At 51.8% G+C, this 22,334-nt stretch overlaps 9 protein-coding genes across 9 annotated transcripts; 3 read left to right on the plus strand and 6 right to left on the minus strand.

Moving 5' to 3' along the window:
• Positions 1 to 41: 41 nt before the first annotated feature.
• BJX68DRAFT_252129 (aldehyde dehydrogenase family-domain-containing protein) lies at positions 42 to 2,855 on the minus strand (the record flags this gene model as incomplete). Its single annotated transcript, XM_071042499.1, has 5 exons — positions 42 to 1,584; positions 1,866 to 2,065; positions 2,133 to 2,466; positions 2,547 to 2,718; positions 2,780 to 2,855. The coding sequence occupies 5 exons, from the start codon at positions 2,853 to 2,855 to the stop codon at positions 42 to 44; spliced, it is 2,325 nt and encodes a 774-aa protein (XP_070905207.1).
• Positions 2,856 to 3,050: 195 nt separating this feature from the next.
• On the minus strand, positions 3,051 to 4,609 carry BJX68DRAFT_87729 (uncharacterized protein). Its single transcript, XM_071049910.1, has 3 exons — positions 4,231 to 4,609; positions 3,916 to 4,168; positions 3,051 to 3,858 (listed from the first exon to the last, which is right to left on the minus strand). Exons 1-3 carry the CDS (start codon positions 4,385 to 4,387, stop codon positions 3,255 to 3,257), a joined length of 1,014 nt encoding a protein of 337 aa, XP_070905208.1. The 5' UTR covers positions 4,388 to 4,609; the 3' UTR covers positions 3,051 to 3,254.
• Positions 4,454 to 6,208, minus strand: BJX68DRAFT_225509 (uncharacterized protein). Its single transcript, XM_071038392.1, has 3 exons — positions 5,878 to 6,208; positions 5,196 to 5,822; positions 4,454 to 5,139 (listed from the first exon to the last, which is right to left on the minus strand). Exons 1-3 carry the CDS (start codon positions 6,091 to 6,093, stop codon positions 4,945 to 4,947), a joined length of 1,038 nt encoding a protein of 345 aa, XP_070905209.1. The 5' UTR covers positions 6,094 to 6,208; the 3' UTR covers positions 4,454 to 4,944.
• Positions 6,209 to 6,776: 568 nt separating this feature from the next.
• On the minus strand, positions 6,777 to 8,103 carry BJX68DRAFT_261455 (uncharacterized protein; the record flags this gene model as incomplete). The annotated part of the gene is made up of 4 exons (XM_071044146.1): positions 6,777 to 7,542; positions 7,595 to 7,665; positions 7,714 to 7,857; positions 7,912 to 8,103. 4 exons carry the CDS (start codon positions 8,101 to 8,103, stop codon positions 6,777 to 6,779), a joined length of 1,173 nt encoding a protein of 390 aa, XP_070905210.1.
• Positions 8,104 to 8,729: 626 nt separating this feature from the next.
• On the plus strand, positions 8,730 to 10,922 carry BJX68DRAFT_87798 (glycoside hydrolase family 13 protein). Its single transcript, XM_071049911.1, has 3 exons — positions 8,730 to 9,416; positions 9,465 to 10,227; positions 10,276 to 10,922. The coding sequence occupies exons 1-3, from the start codon at positions 8,927 to 8,929 to the stop codon at positions 10,799 to 10,801; spliced, it is 1,779 nt and encodes a 592-aa protein (XP_070905211.1). The 5' UTR covers positions 8,730 to 8,926; the 3' UTR covers positions 10,802 to 10,922.
• A 1-nt stretch (position 10,923) lies between these two features.
• BJX68DRAFT_87799 (molybdopterin synthase catalytic subunit) lies at positions 10,924 to 11,933 on the plus strand. Its single transcript, XM_071049912.1, has one exon. The coding sequence runs from the start codon at positions 11,093 to 11,095 to the stop codon at positions 11,669 to 11,671; it is 579 nt and encodes a 192-aa protein (XP_070905212.1). The 5' UTR covers positions 10,924 to 11,092; the 3' UTR covers positions 11,672 to 11,933.
• On the minus strand, positions 11,713 to 12,838 carry BJX68DRAFT_87811 (SCO family protein). Its single transcript, XM_071049913.1, has 3 exons — positions 12,337 to 12,838; positions 11,942 to 12,266; positions 11,713 to 11,876 (listed from the first exon to the last, which is right to left on the minus strand). The coding sequence occupies exons 1-3, from the start codon at positions 12,778 to 12,780 to the stop codon at positions 11,755 to 11,757; spliced, it is 891 nt and encodes a 296-aa protein (XP_070905213.1). The 5' UTR covers positions 12,781 to 12,838; the 3' UTR covers positions 11,713 to 11,754.
• Positions 12,839 to 13,138: 300 nt separating this feature from the next.
• BJX68DRAFT_87831 (uncharacterized protein) lies at positions 13,139 to 15,535 on the minus strand. The gene has a single exon (XM_071049914.1). The coding sequence runs from the start codon at positions 15,059 to 15,061 to the stop codon at positions 13,307 to 13,309; it is 1,755 nt and encodes a 584-aa protein (XP_070905214.1). The 5' UTR covers positions 15,062 to 15,535; the 3' UTR covers positions 13,139 to 13,306.
• Positions 15,536 to 20,035: 4,500 nt separating this feature from the next.
• Positions 20,036 to 21,706, plus strand: BJX68DRAFT_261460 (uncharacterized protein; the record flags this gene model as incomplete). Its single annotated transcript, XM_071044147.1, has 1 exon — positions 20,036 to 21,706. One exon carries the CDS (start codon positions 20,036 to 20,038, stop codon positions 21,704 to 21,706), a length of 1,671 nt encoding a protein of 556 aa, XP_070905215.1.
• Positions 21,707 to 22,334: the final 628 nt, after the last annotated feature.

Here is a 22,334-nt window from a genome sequence, read left to right on the forward strand (position 1 = left end):
TCCTCAGTCACTGTCATATATCCAACCAAAATCGATCTCCCTCATCCGTACCGCGCCCCTGAAACCTCATCATCAAACCAAACCGGCGCAACCCCATAGTTCATAACCGTGCTCTTGACCTTGGTATAACTCTCATACGCCTCAATCCCATTCTCCTTCCCAAGCCCACTCTCCTTGAACCCGCCCCACGGCGAAGATGGATCGTTCAGATGATGTCCATTAATCCACACAATCCCGGCCTCGATACTCTCAGCAACCCGATGTGCCTGCGTAAAGTCTTCCGTCCAGACTGACGCACCCAGCGCATACGATGTATCATTGGCAATGCGAACAATCTCCTCCTCAGACTCACACCTTAGCAGCGCAATAACAGGTCCAAAGACCTCATTGCAAGCGAGATCCGATGTTGCATGCGTCTCGATAATCGTCGGCTCGAAGAAGAATCCCTTCCCCTCCGCGTTCGCCGTAGCATTGCCGCCGCATAGAACCTTCCCACCCTCCGCAACAGCCCTCGACACAAACGCCGCACACCTCTCTACCGCCGCAGCAGATATAACAGACCCAATCTGCGTCTTTTCATCCGTCGGGTCGCCCAACCTCAACGCCCGAACGCGTTTTTCTAACAATGCCCGGAACGCATCATACAAATCCGTATGGACAAGCAACCGACTGCCTGTAACACATGTCTGTCCACTTGCAATGAAACCCGCGAACAATGCAGCTTTGACCGCCGTTGCCACATCCATACTCGGGAACAGGCACACAGGCGCCTTCCCGCCCAACTCCGCCGTAACAGGAACCATATTTAGTGCAGCGATCGGCGCAATAGCCCTGTATGTCATGATGCCGCCTGTGAGATCAATCTTGGCAACCTTCGATTGCCCGCAGAGGTATTTCCCAGTATCGCGTCCGTACCCCGAGACGATCTGTAGCACGCCGTCAGGCAGCCCGGCTTCTTGGAAGAGCGCACCAAGACGGAGGACAGAGAGAGGGGCGAGCTCAGAGGGCTTGACGATGACGACGTTCCCTGCTGCGAGGGCCGCGCCGATCTTCTTCATGGCAATAAGGAGCGGGTGGTTGTAAGGTGTTATTAGGACGACGACGCCGAGCGGTATGCGGGTTATGGTGTTGATGACGGCGCCCTTGAAGGGTGTAACGCGGCCTTCGTGAACGCGAGCCAGGGAAGCAAAATACTCGAGCCATTCGGGGACACGGGAGAGTTGGGCACGCATCTCGCGGATGGGACGGCCTGTCTGGGCGGTTTCGAGGGCGATGAATTCATTGATGCGGCTGCGGAGGAGAGTCGCGGCTTTGGAGAGGATTGCGAAGCGGTCTGTAGGGTCGGTTTTGCGCCACGAGGCTGTTTGGAAGGTTTCGAGGGAGCTGGTAACTATCTCGTTGATGGTTTCCTGGGCGGTTGCGTCGATTGTTGCGAGGGGGGATTCGGTTGCGGGGTTGAGGACTGTGATTTTAGATGCGTTTGGTAGGGTATACTGGCCGTTTACCCAGTTTGAAACGTGTGGAATCTCTGCCATCTCGTTTCGAGAGTTTATTTGAGAAACTGTCGTACAATCTTTAGCATTCCTGGGAGGTTGGACTAGACGGACGTTCTTATACCATCGATAACCCCGCACGAAACCCCCAAGATAAGTAGTGTAGCTTATCTCTGACAACCCCCCGCTGTTGGACAATAACAGGACAGCATGGATCGGTTAAGCTACTCATCCACACAAACACTCGTCCTTCCCAGGTACCATGTGTGATCTCTGATATTGCCTAGCCCTCCTCCCAGATTCCCAGTAACATTATTCACCCCCTCGATAACCCGTATATCCGCCACGGTGACAGGTTGCCTATATGCAGACGTAATCCAGTACTCAGGCGAGGACTGGCTATACTCCGGTACAATCAAGTCAAAGAATATCTTTCTGGAGAGCTGAAATAGTATCTTTGGGATCTCGTCATCTGCATGGGTTACTCGATAGTTTGTCCCAAAGCTCTTCCAATCTTTTGTAATAGCCTCAGCGAGGGCCAGATTTCCGACCGACGGTGCGCCGAACGTGTACTGATCCGAGACTCCTGGTTAGCTTGTGCTCTTGAAAATATAAATTTGGCCCTTGGAAAGGGGTTACCAAGTCAACGTAAACATCACGGGCCCTTAAGAACACTGTATACATTGTGGCAAGCGCACCGCCCAAGCTATGCCCCGTCACGACAATTGTATGATTCGGGTATTGATTCCTCGCCTCCTGCAGTGGTCTCGTCAGAAGCAGAATCGCGGCCGCGGCTGCCTGAAAAAATCCCGAGTGTATTCGACATCCTGCGCAAACAGTCGGCGCCTCGATTTGGAGGAATTCTAGGTCCGTTCTGCCGTTGATTCTGGACATTGTATCGCGAAAGGCGACAACTAAGAGCTCGTTTGTATAGTCCACTGCGATGAAGCCTGCTATATCGCCGGGGAGAACACTATCAAGAAATTGGCAGGTTAGTGATGATGTGGATCTAATGGTCAGGGTCAGCATAAGACAGAAATTGGGAAAGGATACGCTTGGAAAGAGTAGAGAATCTCATTCTCGGTGCTCTTGAGCAGAGCGCAGTACCCTGTGTCGCAGTAGACAGGTAATCCAAGTGCGGAACCATTGTGGTTTACGAAGCAGCTTGATGCAGCAGAGTACTGGGAGAAGAGGGTGAGTTGATCGAGGAGTGAGGGTGTGACCTCTAATGGACCCAGATTTGTGAGATTGAGGTAAAGTGGAGATGAGCAAAGTCCTGAACTAACCTCTGCGCATGAGCGTTGGAAGAGCAAGGCTCAAGACGAAGCATATTGCTCCAAGAAAGAGGAGGATGAGACGCATAGCGGAGTGTTCCTGGGACAAGAGAACATCTAGAAGGCTTGGATGAATTCAGATGAAGTAAAGTTTTCCGCAACACATAACGAGCTTGTACAGTGCCATGACTTCTGGATTCAGCAAGCACTCCGTAGGGCACCTATAGCCTTACCTTTCTGAGTAGCCATCATAGCTTGGAACCCAATTTCTACGAGCACCATCACAAGCAATATTCAAAGGGAATACTTGCTCATACAATACCAGAATCTATATTCCTGGCGACGAATATGATACTCAATATACACGATACCCGGGTATTCAATTAGCGTTTGTTATAGTTGACTCCTGTCCTGTACCCAAGATGTATAAATATCTTTTCAAGATCAAAATCTACAATGTATATATCAGAAATATCCTCTGAGAAGTTCAAGGTCGTGAACCGGGCATTCCTTCTTGAATAGATGTCGTATTAGGATATGCAATACCATGCTCGACGCTGTATGACCTCCAAAACTCGGCTGTTTCGGCAGGATACACCGTCTCCTCCATCGGAAGTTCCCAGCTTGGACGATGAGACTCTGCGATGTTGAAGTACGGGGTCATGGTTTTATTGAGATTGGCGCTACCGGTGCCCGGGAAATGAACAAGGAGGTCACCAGGGTGGAACTGTAGATCCTCCGACGCATCAGGATTCAGGTTCTCGCCATCCGGGGAAGCCATGTATGCGTTGAACCACCGCAGAGGTACGTAGACGACAGACTGTGCTAGCTCCTTGCGTTCCTCGAGGACTTTGACCATGGCGGACTGCTCGGCCCAGATGAGTGTGTCATCGGGGTTCATGATGGGATAGCCGACTGCGGCGGAGAGGAAGCTGATAGACCATGGGTGGACGCGTATCGGAAATACGCCGGCATTCATTCCATTCCAATCTGTTGTAAGGACAAGATGGACATCGGTCAGGTGGGGTGGAGGAAGGAAGGTCTCGAGCCTCATATTGGGGTTCGTAAGTATCGTGTCGCTGTCGGCCCAGCTGAGTAGATATCATTGTCAGTCAACCGCGCATGCCGTGATTCTGGAGAGAACTCACAATAACCATTCCAATCGTTCTTCCGACGGCTTTTCCAACTCTTGCACTATGAGGTAGATGAGGTATGCGAGCTTGTTCCATACACCATCCACCACTTGCCGTTGCAAAAGGAAGAGCGGGTAGCCTTGTTTGAGGCAATGCGCTCTGTGCGTCTCGACTGCTCGCTCGTAAACAGTGTTGTTGCCGTAGATCATCATAACCTTGCCGACTGTCGGTCGAGGCTTGGAAAGGTTGATTGAGGCCGTGACATTTGCTATAGATGCTGTTAGTCTCTGGTGTATCGCGCTACTTGATAAGAAACCATGAAGGACGTACTGTAGTTTGCGAATAAACTGAGCAACGAGAATACCAACACGAGGGCCACTGCCGCCTGCAGCACAGGCTTGAGCTTGACGGCCCTATGGAGTATGGTGCCTCTATTCATGGCGGGGATATAAATATACAAAACTATACAGTAGTAGACTCCATACATACAACAGAATTAGGGAAATGTCGAGAGAAAAGCGAAAGGAGAAAGTCTGACTGAACGTGATTAAATTGAGAATACGAGCTACGAAGCGAAAAGCGGCGCTTCTTTATTCTTGCGCTCAAAAGACACCGACCTCAGGTGGATGGGGCGAGAAACTTTATTTGGGTTCACTTTCTTTCTGAACGGCGCCAATAGGATCCTTGCAAGTCCGGATAGTTCCTGCCGGTCCGAGCCAATCATAGGGCTATTGCAGAGACGCGCTGGACCATCTGGAGGCATCAGCAGACCCTTGATAGGCTCAATTGGCATTTGCTTTTGCTTGTGAACAATCAAGCCACTCTGACGCCAGACTTCCGAAGTAGGTCTTTGTGTCTCACTAAGATGGAATAACTGTCTTGATACCCAAGGTGACCTTACTACATAAGAGGTCTGAACGAATAGTAATAAATTATCTACTTTGACTTCTAAGGATAGTGTTCATGTACCTGTAAGATTCTGTTAGCCATCGAGCCCAAAATAGCCATTCGTTTGCATGCTGATAATAAGCAAAGGAAGAAGACTTACATGCTCATCCCAACCAACGCCACAATTATGCCAAAGAGGCTCTCACGTGGTATAGATCGACCGCTCAACGCCCAGCCCAAGCCTACAATAATGCAAGTTTTGAGCTGTCCAATGACGGCACCACTGACTGCACCAGCGGCATCGACAATGTAAAACTGGGAAAGGTTTACAAAACATGCAAGAACCCCACTCTGGAATTAATGTTAGTATCAGCCAAGCGAAAGCTCATAGGTCTGTCTGTGCTTACCATTAGGACCAAGCTCCATATACCCGACGGCACAGTCGATATAGAGGGAGCAGTCTCGGCGAATGGAATAGAACAAAGGAGAATACCGGCACTGATAGGTGCCTGGTTCAGAAGCAGCTGCATACTACTCAATTCGAACCGTTTATGGTAGAATCCTATCCACACCGTATAAATTGAGCTGGCGCAGACGGCCGTCAGGGCGAAAATCACACCTAAGGTTGATGTGGTGCTCCCGTTATCGGCCTTTGGAACTGAGTCGTAATATGTGACCACTGCAACTCCCGAGCAAAGAAGGATGAGTGGTATGATAGCGGCACGAGGGATTTTCACCCGATACAAAACATAGTTCAGCAGCGCTACATTCGGGGTGAGGAGGAGTCGCGCAAGTTGATGGAACATAACTGAGGAATGGGCGAGCGATAGGTTCTGGAGAACGACTTGGATCGCCATGGCCGCTGCGATGGGGGCCATCTGAAAGAAGCTAACATATTTCGGAGTGAAAACGCCGAAGAATCGGAGCGAGGCTATCCAAAGCGTCACACCGGTAATACAGAAATGGTATGCGGCGAGGGAGACTTGGCGAGTGCGAAAGGAGGGATCGGACATGATGGCTTTGTTGGTGAACACCTACAGTGGGCGGTTAGTGCCATCTCCAAGGAAGCGCAAGGCCGAATAGACTCACGATTCCAACCGTCGACACAACATTCAAAAATGTCCATATCAAAAATCTGCTATTTCGACTTAGAGGCACCTCGTTCTTCGATTCCTCCGCGGGCTTCTCCTTTGAGTCGGCATTGTATTTCTCCATTGACGTGTCGCCAAGGTCGGTGTCCGCCGGAGAGCGGGTTAGGCTGGCCTCTTCATCATGGTGCTTGGGGTTCTGCTGTGAAATACTCATGATGAAGGGAGATGGAAAAAGAGGAAGAAGGGAGAAAAGACCATCTCGGAGAGCCTGCAGCAGCCAAACATGGTTTTTTAAAAATAGCGAACAGGGGGAAGGATGAGACAAAGGCTGGACGTGCCATTATTTGGCCCCCAAGGTGTGGCAGTGACAGAGCCTGGTCGCATTACTAGCGGCTCTGAGCTCCAAATTGGGCTGAGACGCTATCAGGAGGGGCGTAAGCGAAACAGCAGGATTGGTTCATGTCACCGCAGCATTGCTGACAGATCACATAATTCCCTTGCCGATCCGAGGATCGAGTCATCTTCACAGGCACTGGAGTCTGGACGCCTCGTCCATCAGGTCAGGTCCCCAAGATCTGTGCGGGGATCTTCTGGCGATGGTAACGCTGACGGCTGGGCGGCTGGAGTTGCTTTCGTTCCTGGCGAACTTGCTTCCCATATCCGGGGCGAGAATCACCGGAACCACCGGTTCATGATTTTCTCTTTGACGTTACACTGCCACAGGTGCCACACTGGGGCCCTGGGACAAATTTGACCCACAACAAGCAAGCTTGTGTTCGGAACTCCGCGAGTCCGAGCGGTTCGAGGAAAAGCAAGAATACAATTTCATCAAGCTATTGACAGGCAACTCCAAATTTATTATTTACTGAACGCGAACACAGAACCCTTTCATCGACTTTATCCAACAAGATAGCCTCTCGGGTACTGCAGCTCTCGCGGCTTGATCTCTCCCTTGGACCATGGAATAAGCGACGTGTTCCATTGAGAGTAGACTGTCTCCTTCCCCGCAACCAGTCGCGGGAGATTCATCCGAGTGCTGTACACCATGTTCCACGACTCGGCTTCGTGGTACTCATCCGAGGTGTAGTTTTGAATGTCCGACGATCTAGAGGCCGATCCAGCTGGCTTGAAGGTGCCAATCACGTTGGGGTAGACCCCGAAACATCGGATCTGCTGCCGACCGTTTCTGCCTCCACAGAGATCGCCGAGTGAGTTGTCCACTTCGCTGCTCCGCTCTAAAGAAAGAGCCTCAAGGATCTTGCGCGCCCCTTCATATGTCACCGCGTACCCGTACAAACAGCATCCGTGCCCGGCCTTGTACACAAACCGCGTTGAATCCACAGAGACCTCGGGATGTCGTTTTATCCAGTCTTCGTTTGGACCGATTGGGCCATCCCAGGGACCTCGTCGGTCAACATTTATCGTGGTGGGATCGTCGGGGATGACATATGTCTCGGTTTCGTTCTTCCCTTGAACGGTGGCACATCCTCCAATCCAAAGAAGGTCCCAATTCGTCCCGTATGGTGTGCTTCTCGGGGCTTTTTGGTTGCCGGACAATTCTCGAACGCCACGAGCTATCTCGCGCAGCTGCCGTCGGATTGATACATCCCAATCGGCGTCATCCTCCATGATAAGAGCAGTCGCATAGCGGTTCTCAACAACACTTTGAGCCCGTCAATATATTTTTGCTTCGGCTAATTAAAAGGAGACTTTACCTTCGGATCGCATTCATATGCGCACGCCAGCAGAGGACAACAGTGTAAGGGATGGCCGGGTCATCCAATCCCTGCCGTCATGATCAGCAAATGTGCCTGCGCTGCACGGAGTGACGAACCTGTGGTAGAGCTTTCTGGGAGACTTCGCCTGGCCGGACTCCCTCTAGCCAATCCACCTTCATCCTAGTGACTGAGGCGGCTAGGGTTAGGGAATCATGCTTGTCGGTGCGTTCCTTGAGTCCGATGGCATATATGTGTTGAAACTAGAAATGGTCAGTGAGGGACACTCGTTTTGAGTTTAGGGCTTTTCAACGCACCCCTAGGGTTTCGTTTTTGATTCGGTCAAACATTGCATTTTCCAAGCGCGACCGACCAGCATGGATCAGATTCCGAGTCGATTGGTACCCATCATGCTTGTTGAAGAAAAATGCGAAGATCACACAGGTACAGAATACTCCCACCGCGAATTTGATCAACTTGAAATTCCAGCGCGTCGTCATGATAGCCATGGTGAATGAAGCTTGAGGAGGGTCAATCCAACGGTCATCCACGAGTAGTCCACTGCCGCGGCGTCGCCGCCATGCTTTTGAAGGAGCTGTGCGCGGTTCCTATGCTACCTTGGCGAGGGGCTTACCAATTGCGTTGCTCCTGGGACATTCCGCCTCCTAGTTGACGGTTCGCAAACAGCGAGATTATGGGCGCCTCAGGAACAGGCACATCCAGGGACCAGCACTCAAGACCCACTTTTCGTTCCTTAAGCCATTTTTAGATGTATGGACCTGGCCTTGCGTACCCATTGGTTAAAGGCCCCTTGAAATTCTGGCACTATACCCTGCTTAGACTATCATGGTCCGAGCTTTATTTCCGCTTTCGGTATGCCTTGGATCAGACGGCCACGGACTTGAACTTCAGTTTTCATCGACACAGTCTTCTCTGACTGCCCTTGAACTCGTCGAAGTGGATAGTGTATCCAACGCCGCACTCATGGCTCTTTCCATTTTTTTCCCCGTCTGACCTCTTATCATGCTCGATGAGTTGTTGTCGCTTATGACGTCAAGATCAGCACAATCCAGACAATCCCAACACCTCTCGTCAAATTGAAGTTTGTGCTCGTTCTATCTCGTATGGTTTGTGGACCAGTGAGCTCTGGGGAGGATCTCACTGGCTCTCATAATGGACAGCTTTGAAGCGACGACACCTGGCAATCTGCAGTGTCTCCGCTCGATGATGATGGCTACCCCACGTTGCCCCTCCATTACTCTTGAACATTTCCTTTGACCACCATCACAAACAATTCAACCTCATTGCTTCAGTACTACGGTTGATTAAGATATGAGCTCGCCATCTGCACCCGTCAAACCTCCTGGCGATATTCATCGCGCGTGGTGGAAGGAGAGCTCCGTCTATCAGATATGGCCAGCATCCTTCAAGGACTCCAACGACGACGGTATCGGTGATATTCCTGGAATCATCTCAAAGCTTGACTACATTCGCGACCTCGGAGTTGATATCGTTTGGTTATGTCCCTCGTACAAATCCCCCCAGGTTGACATGGGGTACGACATTGCCGACTACTATAGCATCGCAGACGAATACGGCACGGTCGCAGATGTCGAGACGTTGATCAAAGGATGCCACGACAGGGGTATGAAGCTGCTCATGGACCTGGTTGTCAATCATACTAGCGATCAGCATGAATGGTTCAAAAAGTCTCGCAGCTCCAAGGACAGCGAATTTCGCGACTGGTATGTCTGGAAGCCACCCCGTATCGATGAACATGGGAACAGACAGCCTCCAAATAACTGGGTATCGCATTTTCAAGGTAGGGTTCACCCAATGACCATCCAAATGGTAGCTAATTTGGCAACAGGCAGTGCCTGGGAATACGATGAACCGACAGGAGAGTACTACCTACACCTGTACGCCGTTGAACAGCCAGACCTGAACTGGGAGAATCCTGCCGTGCGGAAAGCAGTCCATGATATCGTACGCTTCTGGCTCGACAAGGGTGCCAACGGCTTCCGCATGGATGTTATCAACTTTATCAGCAAAGATCAAGCCTTGCCTGACGCACCAGTACAGGACAAGGACACTCCCTGGCAGTGGGGTGACAAATACTATGCGAACGGCCCTCGTCTCCACGAGTATCTGCAGGAAATTGGAAAAATCTTGAAAGAGTATGACACTTTTAGTGTCGGTGAGATGCCATTTGTCAAGGACACCGCCGAAGTGCTCAAAGCCGTACGCCACGACCGCAACGAAATCAACATGATCTTCAATTTCGAGCATGTGGACATTGATCACGGCCCTCATGGCAATAAATTTAAGCCTGGATGCTGGAAGCTTACTGACCTCAAGTCCTTCTTTGAGCGATGGCAAGCGTTCATGTACAACAATGGCGGCTGGAACGCTTTGTATTGGGAGAACCATGATCAGCCTCGGTCGATTGACCGCTACGTCAACGCACCACAAGCTTTACGGCCAGCAGCCGGCAAGATGCTTGCCACTGTTTTGGTTCTACATGCCGGTTCTCCTTTTATTTATCAGGGCCAGGAGATTGGAATGGGTAATGTGCCTATCGAGTGGGGAATGGAGGAGTATAAAGACATTGATTGCTTGAACCATTGGAATTTGTACGCATACTATGCCATCTGAGAGGTTATTGCTGACCAGCTCTTCAGGTTGCTCAAGTCTGGCGATTTCGGTCCCGAGGCGCAAAAGGCTGCCCGGCAAGAGTACCAGAAGAAATCCCGCGACAATGCCCGGACACCCGTGCAGTGGTCAGCCGAGCCTAATGCCGGATTTACCGGGCCAAGTGTAAAGCCTTGGATGTCCGTGAACCCAGAGTACACTCGAGTCAACGCTGCGGACCAAGTCAAGAATCCCGATTCGCTGTACCACTACTGGGCGTCGGTGCTAAAACTCCGAAAAGCGTACCTCGATATCTTTGTCTACGGAAACTATGAGCTTGTCGACAGAGACAATCAAGAAGTCTACGCGTATACGCGGGCATACGGCGACTCGAAGGCTTTAGTGCTGGCCAATTGGACCGACCACGAGCTGTCGTGGGATGCTGCCGCCCAGAAAGTGAATAGTGTGAAGGTCTTATTGGATACGTATGAGTCCACGAGTGCGGTACAAGGCAGATTCTCGGGTGCTCAATGGACAATTCGCCCTTTCGAGTCGGCCGTTGTTTTGCTAGAATAGACATAGATCCAGATAGACTGTGAACCCTCCGTTGTCGTCAGCAACCGCTACGCTAAGTGCAACGTGGTGCCTTCCATGATAGGTATAAGAAGAGATACTCTAAGTTGGAAAGTGCAGCCCAAGCCTAAATACTTTCAGGAAGGAGCAGTTCAAGCCGGCCTTGGTCGCTCCTTCCAGGTTTGGGTCCTATCTATAGCCACAGCGGCCTAAGGCACCGATATTTCCAACCTTATCAGTGTCGTCCCACCAGCGTCTTCGTCCTTTGCGACACACTCAATCACAGAAGCCACCATGTCTTCTGCAACCTCGAGCCCACAATCCCAAGACCCAGAAACCTCTGACGTCCTCCCTCCCCATCTGGATCCCTCAACATATCCTCGAACCGTCACAACGACCCACTCCAACGCGCCCATCCACCTCTCATTGACCTACGACCCCCTCGACCCCACCCCCGCCCTCTCAGCGGTCTCCTCTGCATCCTCCGGCGCAAACATTCTCTTCCTCGGCACAACACGCGATACCTTTGAAGACCGGCCTGTCGCGCAACTCTCGTACACAACATACCCGCAGCTCGCTTTTAAATCCCTTGAGAGGATCGCAAAGGACGCAGTGGACAAGCACGGGCTGAACGGGGTGTATATCGCGCATAGACTGGGTGTTGTCCCGGTTAAAGAGGCGAGTATCATTGTTGCGGTTGGCGCGGGACACAGAGGGGAGGCGTGGAGGGGTGCAGAGGAGATTTTGGAGATTGTCAAGGAGAGGTTGGAGGTGTGGAAGAGGGAGGAGTTTGTAGATGGTGGGAAGGAGTGGAGGGAGAATAGGGAGAGGGACTCGAGTGGGAAGCTTATATCCAAGTCTGGGGAGGATTGATTGGAGAGCTATAATACATGGTCGTGGTACATGGTACAATGTACAAGGTACATTGGGAGGATATTACTACAATATCGAAAGGCCTAGTCCTTCTTCAATGGCTTGCCTTCTCGCTTCCAGTCATTGATGTGCTCCATGATCGTCTTCGTCGCAGATTCGGGCGTATCCTGCCGTCCGATACACTCAACGAAATCACCATCGGGGTCTATCACAACGTCAGTTTCCTTCGATGATCCTTCGATGCAATAAAGAGAAGAGGAAAGAACTCACCCATGAGGTAAAAGTAAATGCTGTGGTCCACCAGATAATCATCCCCAGGCTTCACATCCTTTGGCGTGCTAAAGTACACCCGATACGCCTTGCAGACCTGCTTGACCTGGTCATATGTCCCCGTCAAGCCAATGATATCCTTGTGGAACTCTTGCAGATAGTTCTTCAGAACTTCCGGCGTATCCCGTACAGGGTCGCACGTAATGAATACCGGCAAGAAGACATTGTCTCCCTTGTTGGCTTCCTTCACCTTGTCAATAATCTCGGCCATCTTGTCCAGCTCGTCCGGGCAAATATCGGGGCAATGCGTGAAACCGAAGTAAACCTATTGCGCAACAATCGTTTAGTGAAACCGTCGTCCATCTCCAAAATATCCAATCTAGTATATCCCCAACTTGGAAAAGTAAACTCACAAACGAATACCTCCCCTTCAACTCCTCCTCGGTAAAGACCTTGCCCTCGAGATCCTTGAGCACAAACGGCCCGCCAACCTTGGGCTTACCCACACCTTTGCTCATCTCCGCAATGCGCTTCCGCTCCAACCGGTCTTTTTCAACCCGAAAGTAAACGATCATTCCGGCACCCGTGAGAACAAAGAGGAGAGCGGATTTCCACGAAAAGGGGCCCGTTGCGTTGCGCGCGCGGATCTGGCCCATTGTGCGCGCTTTGCTGCGCATCGGGCTTGTGGAGAAGGGGGCGGTTGTTCTTGAGGATGTGACCGAGACATTTTGGCGGAGGGTTTGCGGGAGGATCGGGCGGGTGGTTGCGATTGAGGGGGTGTGGCAGGTGCGCGATGTGCGGGTCAAAGTCCGCGTTAGGGAGCGGAGAGGTAATGACATCTTGTCGGCTTCTCTGTGTATGGGCTAGAAGGTTGTTCAGGGGAGAGCTGTCGAGTGGTGCGGCTTTTCGGACGTGGTTTGAGATCTCCAGATGTGGCTTGTTTGGGTTTAGGTTCTTGCCTCAGGCATATATTATCACGTGGATGGCTAACCTTCTGACTTCAGGTTTACGTTGTGAGATGAATTTTTAGTATTCAAGCGTATATCCACGATCGTATCATACTAAAATTACAAGATTTACTCCCGCTTCCTGCCCCTGAGTCTATGCTGCTGAAACAACCGACGAGGTCAACCGACAGAAAGGAAAAGGCGGCCAAAATATGCACCGGAACAGAGAAACGAAAAGAAAAAGAAACAACCAGTGAAAACTGAGGAGATGAGGGGAAATGGAACGAAAAAGCGAGATATGTCATCGCAAGAGAACTATTGATATCGCATATTGACCAACGGCAGAAAAGAAAATTGGGATAAGAGAAGAAGAAACTCGTCGTGACCGAGAGATCGCTAGAACGTATGTACGCTTTGCTCATTGTACGCTCCTGCTCGCCTGGCTGGCGCGGCTCGCACGGCTGGGAGTCGTCCGGGGTTCTTCCTCTTCAAGGACGTCGCTGAGGCGCGTCGGGTGGCGATGGCGAGGGGTGAGAGACTCCCAACCTGGCCCCCATCCGGATCCGCTGTAGTCCACGTTTTGGTCATAACCGGGGGCGTACAGGGCGCCAGAAGTGGGCGGCATGGTGCTCGTCACATATCCTGGCTCGCTATCATCCAGCGAACCGTGTTCGTATTCGTCACTCTCTTCGGACATTGGCCGGGGATAGATGATCTGGCGACTCTGGGGGTTTTGCTGATAGCCATAATCCTCACCGGGCTCACTGCTGCCTATGCTAGGTTCACGTCCGGCAGTGGTTTGGGCAGGAGGAAACGGGGCCTCTGGCTCATAATAGTGGCCAGCATAATGTCCCTGAGCTTGAGCAGCGGTGGAAGCAGGTGCTGGAGCCTGGGAGTAACTTGTCACGTCGGGCTCGTGTACAGACCTTTGGCCCTCGACAAACGGGTCAGTTCCCACTGGTGATACCGGAGTATCACCATACAGATCATTGCGATCGCCGCCTCCGGCATAGGGGCCCTCTCGAGTAGGAGGGCGGCCCGGGTCTCGTCGTGGAATCCCCGCAATCATTGGAACTACCTGCACTCCTCCGACCAAGGTGGGCTCTCCGTTACGAAGGGAATTGGTGCGATCTCTTTCTTCCTGTTCGCGGCGACCCAGCTCCTCCCACGCGCGGCGAGCCTCGTCCTTTGAGATCTGGAGTTCTCTGCGCATCTCTTTGAGCAGCTCTTCAATGCGGGTTTTGTCGCTGTCTGCCTTTTGGAGTGAATTGGCTGCCTCTGCGCGCGCCTGTCGCTCAGTTCGGAGTTGTCTTTCCAGCTCAGCCTGCAGCTCCTTGGCCCGTTCTTGTTCCGCACGGGTGTCAAAAAACCATCGCTGGAACTTGCGCTCGGAAGAGGCGCGTAGGCGCTGTAGTTCAACAACGGCATGGAAGAGGTTCGCACCTGCAGCGCTGAGATCGGTCACCTGACGGGCCATTTGCTGACTGACGGGATCCCGCTCTAGGGCTTCATTGTTCTGTTCAAGCTTACGAATCCAGTAGCTCGTCAACCCCTCCCAGTGAGATGACAGGGTCTCCCAGCGTTCAAAGGCATGGGGAAACGCCACACGGCGTGGCTGCTGAGAAGATTGTTGGCCAGAAGTCTGTTGCTGAGCCTGGGATGTCACTGGCTGGCTGGGCGGAGGCTGCGTTTGTTGCGGAGCAAGCTTGGTCTGTGAGGATGGCTGTGGAGGAAATGCGGCAGCCGGGGCAGGTTGCCTTGGTTGAGCAGAGGGAATCTGCCCTTGAGGCTGCTGAGCCTCTGTTGTCCGGCGGGGACTCGGCTCGGACGCGGCTGGAGCTCTCGCTGCAGCTCGTCGCTGTGAAGGTCTATCGGCAGCAACGCCAGCAGAGTAGGCCTGTGCGGATGCCTGGGCCGCCCTGGCCTGCTGCTCCTGCTGAAGCCGCCTACGGTCAGCCTCCTCCTGCTCCCGATTTCTCGCCTCCTGTTCAGCCTTTTTACGAGCTTCTCTATCCCGGCGCTGTCTCATGATATCTGTGGGCGTTCGTACACCACTCGCAGTATGCGTGTTAACGGGGATTGGGCCTTGTGCGGCTCGGGAGGCTCCGTTCTGGCTCCGGCCATTATTACCTGCAAGTCCCGACACACCACCGGGGCCACCTAGGTCAGACATGGAAGCATTCACTTCTTCCCAGTCGGCGGTGAATGGGATCGGCTTTCGAATGGCTTCCTCTAACGCCCAGAGGATTGCTGAAGCTGTGTTGTGGGAGACACGGGTAGATCGACGAGGCCAATACGACCCGTTTGCTGTCAGAGGATTATCGTCGGGGGCAGAATCACTATCCTCGTCCTCGTTTTCGGTTCTCGTAAATGATGGCGCTTGACGCAAATGTTCGGAGGCAGGTCGGACGAGTACAGGGATAGTTTGTTCTATTTGAAAAGGGCGTCCCGATGCATCTACCGAACCGGGTCGTCGAGGCGAATATCGTGATGTTCTCCGGAGGGTGCGAGGGTTATCGAGAGCGCTCGAGGGGCGATTAGACGGGTAAGTACTAAGATTAGGAGCAGGATTAGGAGCAGCCTGCTGCTGGCGTTGCTGCGATTGGGTCGTGAACGTAGAAGGGTCGTGAACGTCGTAGGTCTCGTCAAGCGTGCGGGAAGGTGGATGATGCACTGCTGAGGTAGGTTGTGGTTGAATCGGAGGCAGATATGACGACAATGTGAGAATTGAGCCTTGAAATCTCAACCGGCCTGCTGCAATCCAAGCGCACTTCCGAATTGAAAGCTGTCGGCCTTTTCTCCGACTGAAGGTGGTGCTGGAAACGCAGCAGCGAGATGCTAAACTGACAGCACCGGAATGTGGGTATTATGAATGTCTCGAAGGGAGAAAAAAATGAAGAAAGGCCCGCAGTGTCTAGGAAAGAGAAGACAGCTCAGAGCGCAACAAAGCGCAGCGGGCGACGAATATTATTGTGCAGTGGCTGGTCGAATGAGAGTCCCCGTTCTGGTGGAATTACGATGGCTGGGAAGAACGAGAGCTGCAAGCCGGACTCCTGCTCCTCGACCACAACGAGCACTTATATAGGCCCGCAGTGGTCATAGAGCAGATCTGACCGAGTCCAATGGCTGCGGGCAGGCGAGAGACAGCCGCGACAGAGCCGCGTTTGCTCAATCGACGATGTTGGTCGAAAGTCGAGGAAGAAGTTGGAGATGGGATTGTTGAAGGGGGCTCAGAGAAGGTCAGCGAATCCGTATCGCTGCTGTCACGTAAGTTTGGGCTGCGCGAGTCTGCCGCAAATTACGCCAGACTACTGAGAAAGAAACGGTATCGGCCGGGTACCGTAATCAATGCTTCCTTCGCTCGAGTCTTTAAACTGGGCAATCCTCTGGGCTCCTGGGCTCCTGGGCTCAATTGTTCGAGGCGACTTTCACAGGTCAATTCCTCAGCTCATAGCTTTCAGAAGATCTCTTTTTTATATACCAGAAATGGTGGGTTGGGCTTTAATTTGAACCCAGCAAGGACCGGCCTACCTTACCTCTCCAGGCCAGTTCCCGAAATGACGGCACAGAGTGAACATCAGGCGACAATTGATGTCTGAACACCCGCGAGAGAGGTTACGAACGAAGAGGTGCTAGATACATATATCCGCCAGACCACAGTCGGGAGCCAGATCATGTTTTCCGGCCTGATGAGCTGGCAGTCAACCGTGACCAGTGGGGTTGGATGGCGCAGGTTTGTCTTCGCCAGGATTATAGGCTGGCCAGTCTCTGCCTCACATACTGTTTCTACCCGGCATCGCTCCCTCTCTCTCAACTTGGACAGCCCTAATGGGCAAACTATGGCAATAATCTCCGCTGAACGAGGGAAAGTTGAGAAACAAAGGAGGCCCAGCCTCTGTTTGCTTCCAGTCTGGTGGGATGGTTTCTCCTTTTGGCGCTACGATCAAGGAGTTGCATATACCAGCCTCATCTACATACATATACACCAACCGAACAGCGCCCGAGACAGGGGTCGAGGCAACCGCAGGCGAAAATCTCTGTATTGAGCAAATGATCGAGATGCGATCTTCCAAGGATGTCGAGGCCTGAGTAGTACCTTGCAGCATGTTTCAGGTCCAGCAGACTGGAGTTGTCTGTTATTGGTCTTGTCTCTCAAAGCACGGACATTTTGCTTCCGTGCTTATTTTCCTCAGCCTCATCATGCTCTTTACCAATGTTGTTTTGAATGACTCGGCTACTTCTCATGTCCTTGTTTACAGCCAGCCCTTGACGAGAATCAACCAACCCCTACCACATCAAATCTTGCAGACCATGCCTTTCTCTCTATCTCGCTTTTCCAGCCCAATGGATCGGCTCTTGACCTCCACCAGAGTTACAGATCTCAGGAATGTGGACTCGAAGTCGATCAATGGGGTCATGAGGATTAGCAGTGCGCAGGAATACCCTCACAGCTTCCCAAAGGCAATCGTGTCTGCGGATGTTTGAGATGCAGCCGAGGGTGGAGCGAGCCGCTTTTTCATACCTTCGATGAGGTCAGATCAGCGTACATGCATGTACGGTACCTACTGGTACATATTGTTTGCAGGGCAAGGAATGTTCTGCCTGAAACTCTGGCGGGTCTGGCCACGATACTGCAACGTCAACGACAGTCTCTGAACCCGAACCCGGTCAAGCTCAAATAATGCTGGTACTCACGCGAAAGTCGAAAATCCCCAAGTGAATGTCGTTGCAGTAAGCGCATCTGAAAAGGGCAGTTTGAGTGGTGGGCCAAACACTATGATGTTGCCGAGGCCCATGTGTCACATATTTGAAGATGCTATACACGACTTATCATGTCGATTCGAGGAAGACTTCTACTCAATATTCTCCACAGGCTAACTACCTATGTTAGTAAGCGAATAAGATCCCCTTCAGTGTCATTGATCGAAATAGATGTGTAGATGCTTGTGAGTTTCTGGCACCATAGTGACGTTTCTCTCTGTTATATATAATGGAAGCATCGCCCTGAGAGGTAGTATGAATTTGACTTGTGAAACCACCAGCACAGCTCCACTACTACTCTCAAGAAAGGTGAGAGGTCTCTGATTTACTGGTCACAGTAATTGTGAGCGCAAGTCTGTACAGCAGCGCCGTCACTATTCGTCTTCTTCTCGCCTAGTCCTACCAATTTCTTCTAACATCGAGGAGATAACACGCTGACCTGGTCAAATCATCTCATACAAGGGCTAGACCCCCCCAGCTGACCTTCAGGGAACGGAGTTCATGACTTATGCTGAAGTTGTACAACTCTTGGGTTGTGATCTATGCACATTTGTTTCCAGACCCAAGGTGAATAATGACAGGGGTATTTTGCTTTTAATGCAACATGGGGACCAATGAGAATTGTATACGAGTAAATCTTAGTAAATATCTCTTGCATCGTCGCACAAGCACCGACTGATTCTTGCCTGCCCTGATTTTGCAAGTTGCAAGCACACACAGACTAGGGCCTGGGTTTTCCGTGCTCTAACTCTCGGTAGCTATACAAATTCCACGATCGCGTCTACTATCTAGTATCAGAAAGCGGGCGTATAAACTATATAGCGCTCTAACCTTATTTAGAAGTACGTACTTTGCGCTGTAATCTGTCTGCCTCGGGATATGCACCGCAATGACGATCATGCATAAATTCAAAACCAGCGGGTCCATGCAGTCGATAACCGTTCTCGCTCACACCACTGCACCAGTCACAGACAGCTGCAGCATGAAGAATGTGGGCGATGCACCTCTGTTTCTTCCCCGAGAGGCGAACCGCTAGATCTGGACTCGAGAGTCGAGGCTACATCTTTTCCTGACTTGATGCCGGTTGACTGAGTTTCTGTTCATGGTTGCCTGGGTGCGCGCTCAGGACATGACTCGACCGTGCGACGCGTAGCTAGAGTTTCGGCAGAAGAAGTTTCACTGGCAATTTGGCTCCGGTAATAATGCCTTAGCAATAGGGGACCTATAGGTCAAGGGATTTGCAACCCTGAGGGCAAGTCTCCAGCTTGCTGGAACCACGGCTTGAGGCATGGAACAGTGACCGGAGTGCTTCGCAGCACAAGCCGCACCAATTACAAATCCAAGTTCTATCTTCTTTTTCCATAACTATTTATCCCAGTTGATTTATCAGGCGCCAGCCTGGTTTCAAACGTACCGGAAAAAAAGAGTGGGAGAAGCTTTACGATAGGTCAAATTCGGGGCTTGAGCAAACAAACTAGTGACAACTTGGAAAGGTTCCGAGATTTCGACAGGCAGAACAAGGTACGGAGTAATTCGCGGCTTGTTCAACTAATCGATACGCAGGGATGGTCATTACTGAAAAGCTCGTCGGAGTGTCACAGCAACCGGAATGAACTTGAGGAATGCGGGCCTCTACAGCAGATTCTGCTCTTCCTCACGTCCCCCAAACACACCGAGAGACTGGCCCAGCAATTGAGTGTCCTGGTGCTTGAGCTCTCGCCTTCGCTATTGTAGGTTCTGCAGGCCCGAGCGGACTCTAAGACGATGATACGGTGATATCACATCCACAGCTCCGCGCTCAAGGCTCCCAAGCCTCCCAGTACTTGGGACGCGCAACGGTACATGATCGATCTTGCAGTGCTTTCTGCAGACTGGTCACTGCAGCAAACTCCCGTACTTTGAACCTGACAAGACTTGGTATCCTGGTTTAACAGCCGTCGAGCTGATTCGGCTGTTGATGAGCACGTCGCTGCCCTAGTGTTGCACTGTAGAAACAGGTTTAATCCCATTGCTCGAGGACAGAGGCCATTGTTGAAGTATTTTAGAACCAGGAATAAAATCCAAGAAAACCAGGAAGAAATCCAAGGAAGCTGGAAAGCTTGCGGAGCTCCATCCGGAAGGGCCTCCTTGCAGCAGCATCGATCGCCTTGCTGCAGCAGGGCCATCCCTGGGGAAGGAGATCATGCAAGGTCAAAGCTTTGTTTACACGATATGCTGCATTGGCATGCGTCGGCGGCTCGTCTGTGGCTGGCCTCTAGGGCGTCTGGGCTGAGGATCGTCTGTCAGTGCTTCGTCTATAAACACTGCCCCAGTCACCCCGCCAGACTCCTGCTCATTCCTCACCCCCCTTTTGCTCTTCACTCGTTTATCCACTACATCAAAGCCCATGGCTAACGGATACTCTCGGTTCCCCGGCGAATTCAACGCTATTCCCAAGAGCCGGAATAGATCACAGACAACTGTCGGCCTGCCGCCCACACTCTCGCCCCAGAAGAAACGCGCTTCCTCATTCTATCCTCCTCGCGGCTCCGACTTCCCAGACGAGACGAATCCTGACCCTTTCTACCTTGAACATTCCCTAACCAGCACCGGCAGCTGGGGATCTTGCCAACAGGGCTTCCGTGATGCGAGGTCTGGCGACGAGGTTGAACGATACTTTATGCTATCCGTGGTGAAACCTCCTGCAGAGCTTCCAGTTCCAAGCGTCGCGCCTCGAACCATCAGATCCCAAGCAAACATTGACCGGTCAACACTATCTGTGGTAGAGATTGAGCATCAACTGGGCCTGCAGCAGATTGGCGCCCAGCCGTGGGCAGACACTCATACTACAGAAACCACACCGGACTTGACACCCAGCAGCTCCTTCTCCTCCAACTACTCCGCTCCGATATATCCAGACACTGTCGTAAAAGCTACCGAGCAACTGTCTCTCCTTTCCAAACACGCACAAGAAAGCCCTGTCATTCCCACGTTTCCATACTGGTCCACACCTCTGAATCGATCCCAAGCAACACTACTCCCTACCGAGCCCTCATCGCCAGTTCGAGACTCCAAACCCCAGCGTGTGTTACCGAACGCATCTTCGGAAACACTTACCATGCCTGCAAGAAATCAGGAAGCTTTACCCCTGCGGGTAAAGCCACTTCCATCTCTTCCAGCCGTTCCACGTCCTTCTACTTCACACCCGACCAAGAAGCAGCCACCTAGCCGGCTAGTCATTGAGCCGTCCATGATCTCTCCTCCAAGTCTCATTAACCCTGTAACGCTCGAGCCACATCGGTCACACTTTGATCAGGCTCTATTCATTCCGGCCAATGAGTGCCCCAGCCCAGTGCCCAGTCCAGGACCACCGTCGCCTTCAGTCGACCGGCCGCCACCAACAGCACCACCGTCAATGCGGGAGAGGCCCTCGACATCCACATCGGAAATGCATCCTGAACAGTCGGTCTGGGAATCAGATTCGGACGGTGAAGACACGCCCCTCTCTCGAAAGCCTATTGATACCTTGAAAAAAGTCCGCAGCCGGGTTCAGCTTCGAGTCGCCAAGTCGACGCCGAAGCTGCAGACTACCACAGCGCATGGCAATAACAACACAGCGCTAGAAAAGTTCCCAACAATGCCAGACCCTTATCCACAGGAGCAGCAATATGCTAGCCCATTAAAGACCGCCATCCAAGCTCGAGCTGGGAGAGATATCTTACGCCCAACTGCACACCAGACTCTTCGCCTCGTCGCACCTTCGACTACTTCATTGGTTCATCCTAGATCCCGTCGGAACAGCGCCAAATCGCAGACCTATGGCATTGACCGATCAACAGCTGCTGCGGCCATCCAGGCCAAGTCCCGCCGTCGTCAGCGCTCCACTAGTCCCGAAACTTCCCTGTCCGCGGAGCGGGAGAAGATGTGCACATTCTGCCGCGAAGAGCGCTCTGACAGGACAATTCATCACAGCCTAACCCTCGCTCGCCCGCCCCTATACAAACGTGTCTGGGAGTCTCTGCGAGTACTTGGCTGCCACGGTGATATTGCATCTCCTCGACCGCGAAAAGCTATGTAATTGCCATTTTCTGTTTGTTTTCTCCCCCCAAAAGCTGGAACGGCGTTGGAATTATGCTGTACACTTCATTACCGGCTCGGGTCAACGCACTGTGCACTCACTACTATCGAAACGATGCCGAACGACTACGTCTTTCACTTGGTTCTACTATAATGTCTTACGATACTTTTCATGGAGTTCGTGGTGGATGATCTACGATGACTTATGAAACGGCGCTGGATATCTCATCCATTACTCGCCACAGGCTCGCTGCAACACTCTCTTATGATACATGCAATGTGTCCTTTCCTTTACCTCAAATATCATTACTATGTATGGAAAGCCATCGCAGAAGGCTATCTCTCTCTCTCTCTCTTTTTCCCCTTTTCTGTTACTATCTCTCTCAATTTGTGTTACGTCTGATTGACCTAACGTCCATCTACTGATAACTATTTCCTTACATCTTCAACATTACACAAAAAAAGAAGGATTCAGACACTCTATCATTCTTCTCTTTACACTTCTAAGCTTAAACTTCTTGAGTATACCGGCAGAATGACAATGGGATCAGTCTAAGAATGCTCGGGAGAGGAATTCCCTGGTGTGACGGTGTTTTCTCGCATCCTACCCTAGCCGCCCCCTCCAGAGT

Source organism: Aspergillus pseudodeflectus (assembly GCF_044049435.1).
Source record: "Aspergillus pseudodeflectus strain CBS 756.74 chromosome Unknown BJX68scaffold_2, whole genome shotgun sequence".
NCBI lineage: Eukaryota > Fungi > Ascomycota > Eurotiomycetes > Eurotiales > Aspergillaceae > Aspergillus > Aspergillus pseudodeflectus.

Coding starts and splice junctions, on each gene's coding strand:
- BJX68DRAFT_87729 (XM_071049910.1), bottom strand. CDS start 4,387: ATGTATGGAGTCTACTACTGTATAGTTTTGTATATTTATATCCCCGCC. Junction 4,169..4,230: donor CAGTTTATTCGCAAACTACA/GTACGTCCTTCA, acceptor CAGCATCTATAG/CAAATGTCACGGCCTCAATC. Junction 3,859..3,915: donor GAACGATTGGAATGGTTATT/GTGAGTTCTCTC, acceptor ATATCTACTCAG/CTGGGCCGACAGCGACACGA.
- BJX68DRAFT_225509 (XM_071038392.1), bottom strand. CDS start 6,093: ATGAGTATTTCACAGCAGAACCCCAAGCACCATGATGAAGAGGCCAGC. Junction 5,823..5,877: donor TTGTGTCGACGGTTGGAATC/GTGAGTCTATTC, acceptor CGCCCACTGTAG/GTGTTCACCAACAAAGCCAT. Junction 5,140..5,195: donor TATGGAGCTTGGTCCTAATG/GTAAGCACAGAC, acceptor CATTAATTCCAG/AGTGGGGTTCTTGCATGTTT.
- BJX68DRAFT_87798 (XM_071049911.1), top strand. CDS start 8,927: ATGAGCTCGCCATCTGCACCCGTCAAACCTCCTGGCGATATTCATCGC. Junction 9,417..9,464: donor CTGGGTATCGCATTTTCAAG/GTAGGGTTCACC, acceptor ATTTGGCAACAG/GCAGTGCCTGGGAATACGAT. Junction 10,228..10,275: donor TGCTTGAACCATTGGAATTT/GTACGCATACTA, acceptor CCAGCTCTTCAG/GTTGCTCAAGTCTGGCGATT.
- BJX68DRAFT_87799 (XM_071049912.1), top strand. CDS start 11,093: ATGTCTTCTGCAACCTCGAGCCCACAATCCCAAGACCCAGAAACCTCT.
- BJX68DRAFT_87811 (XM_071049913.1), bottom strand. CDS start 12,780: ATGTCATTACCTCTCCGCTCCCTAACGCGGACTTTGACCCGCACATCG. Junction 12,267..12,336: donor TTGTGAGTTTACTTTTCCAA/GTTGGGGATATA, acceptor GTTGCGCAATAG/GTTTACTTCGGTTTCACGCA. Junction 11,877..11,941: donor CATTTACTTTTACCTCATGG/GTGAGTTCTTTC, acceptor ACGTTGTGATAG/ACCCCGATGGTGATTTCGTT.
- BJX68DRAFT_87831 (XM_071049914.1), bottom strand. CDS start 15,061: ATGTCTGACCTAGGTGGCCCCGGTGGTGTGTCGGGACTTGCAGGTAAT.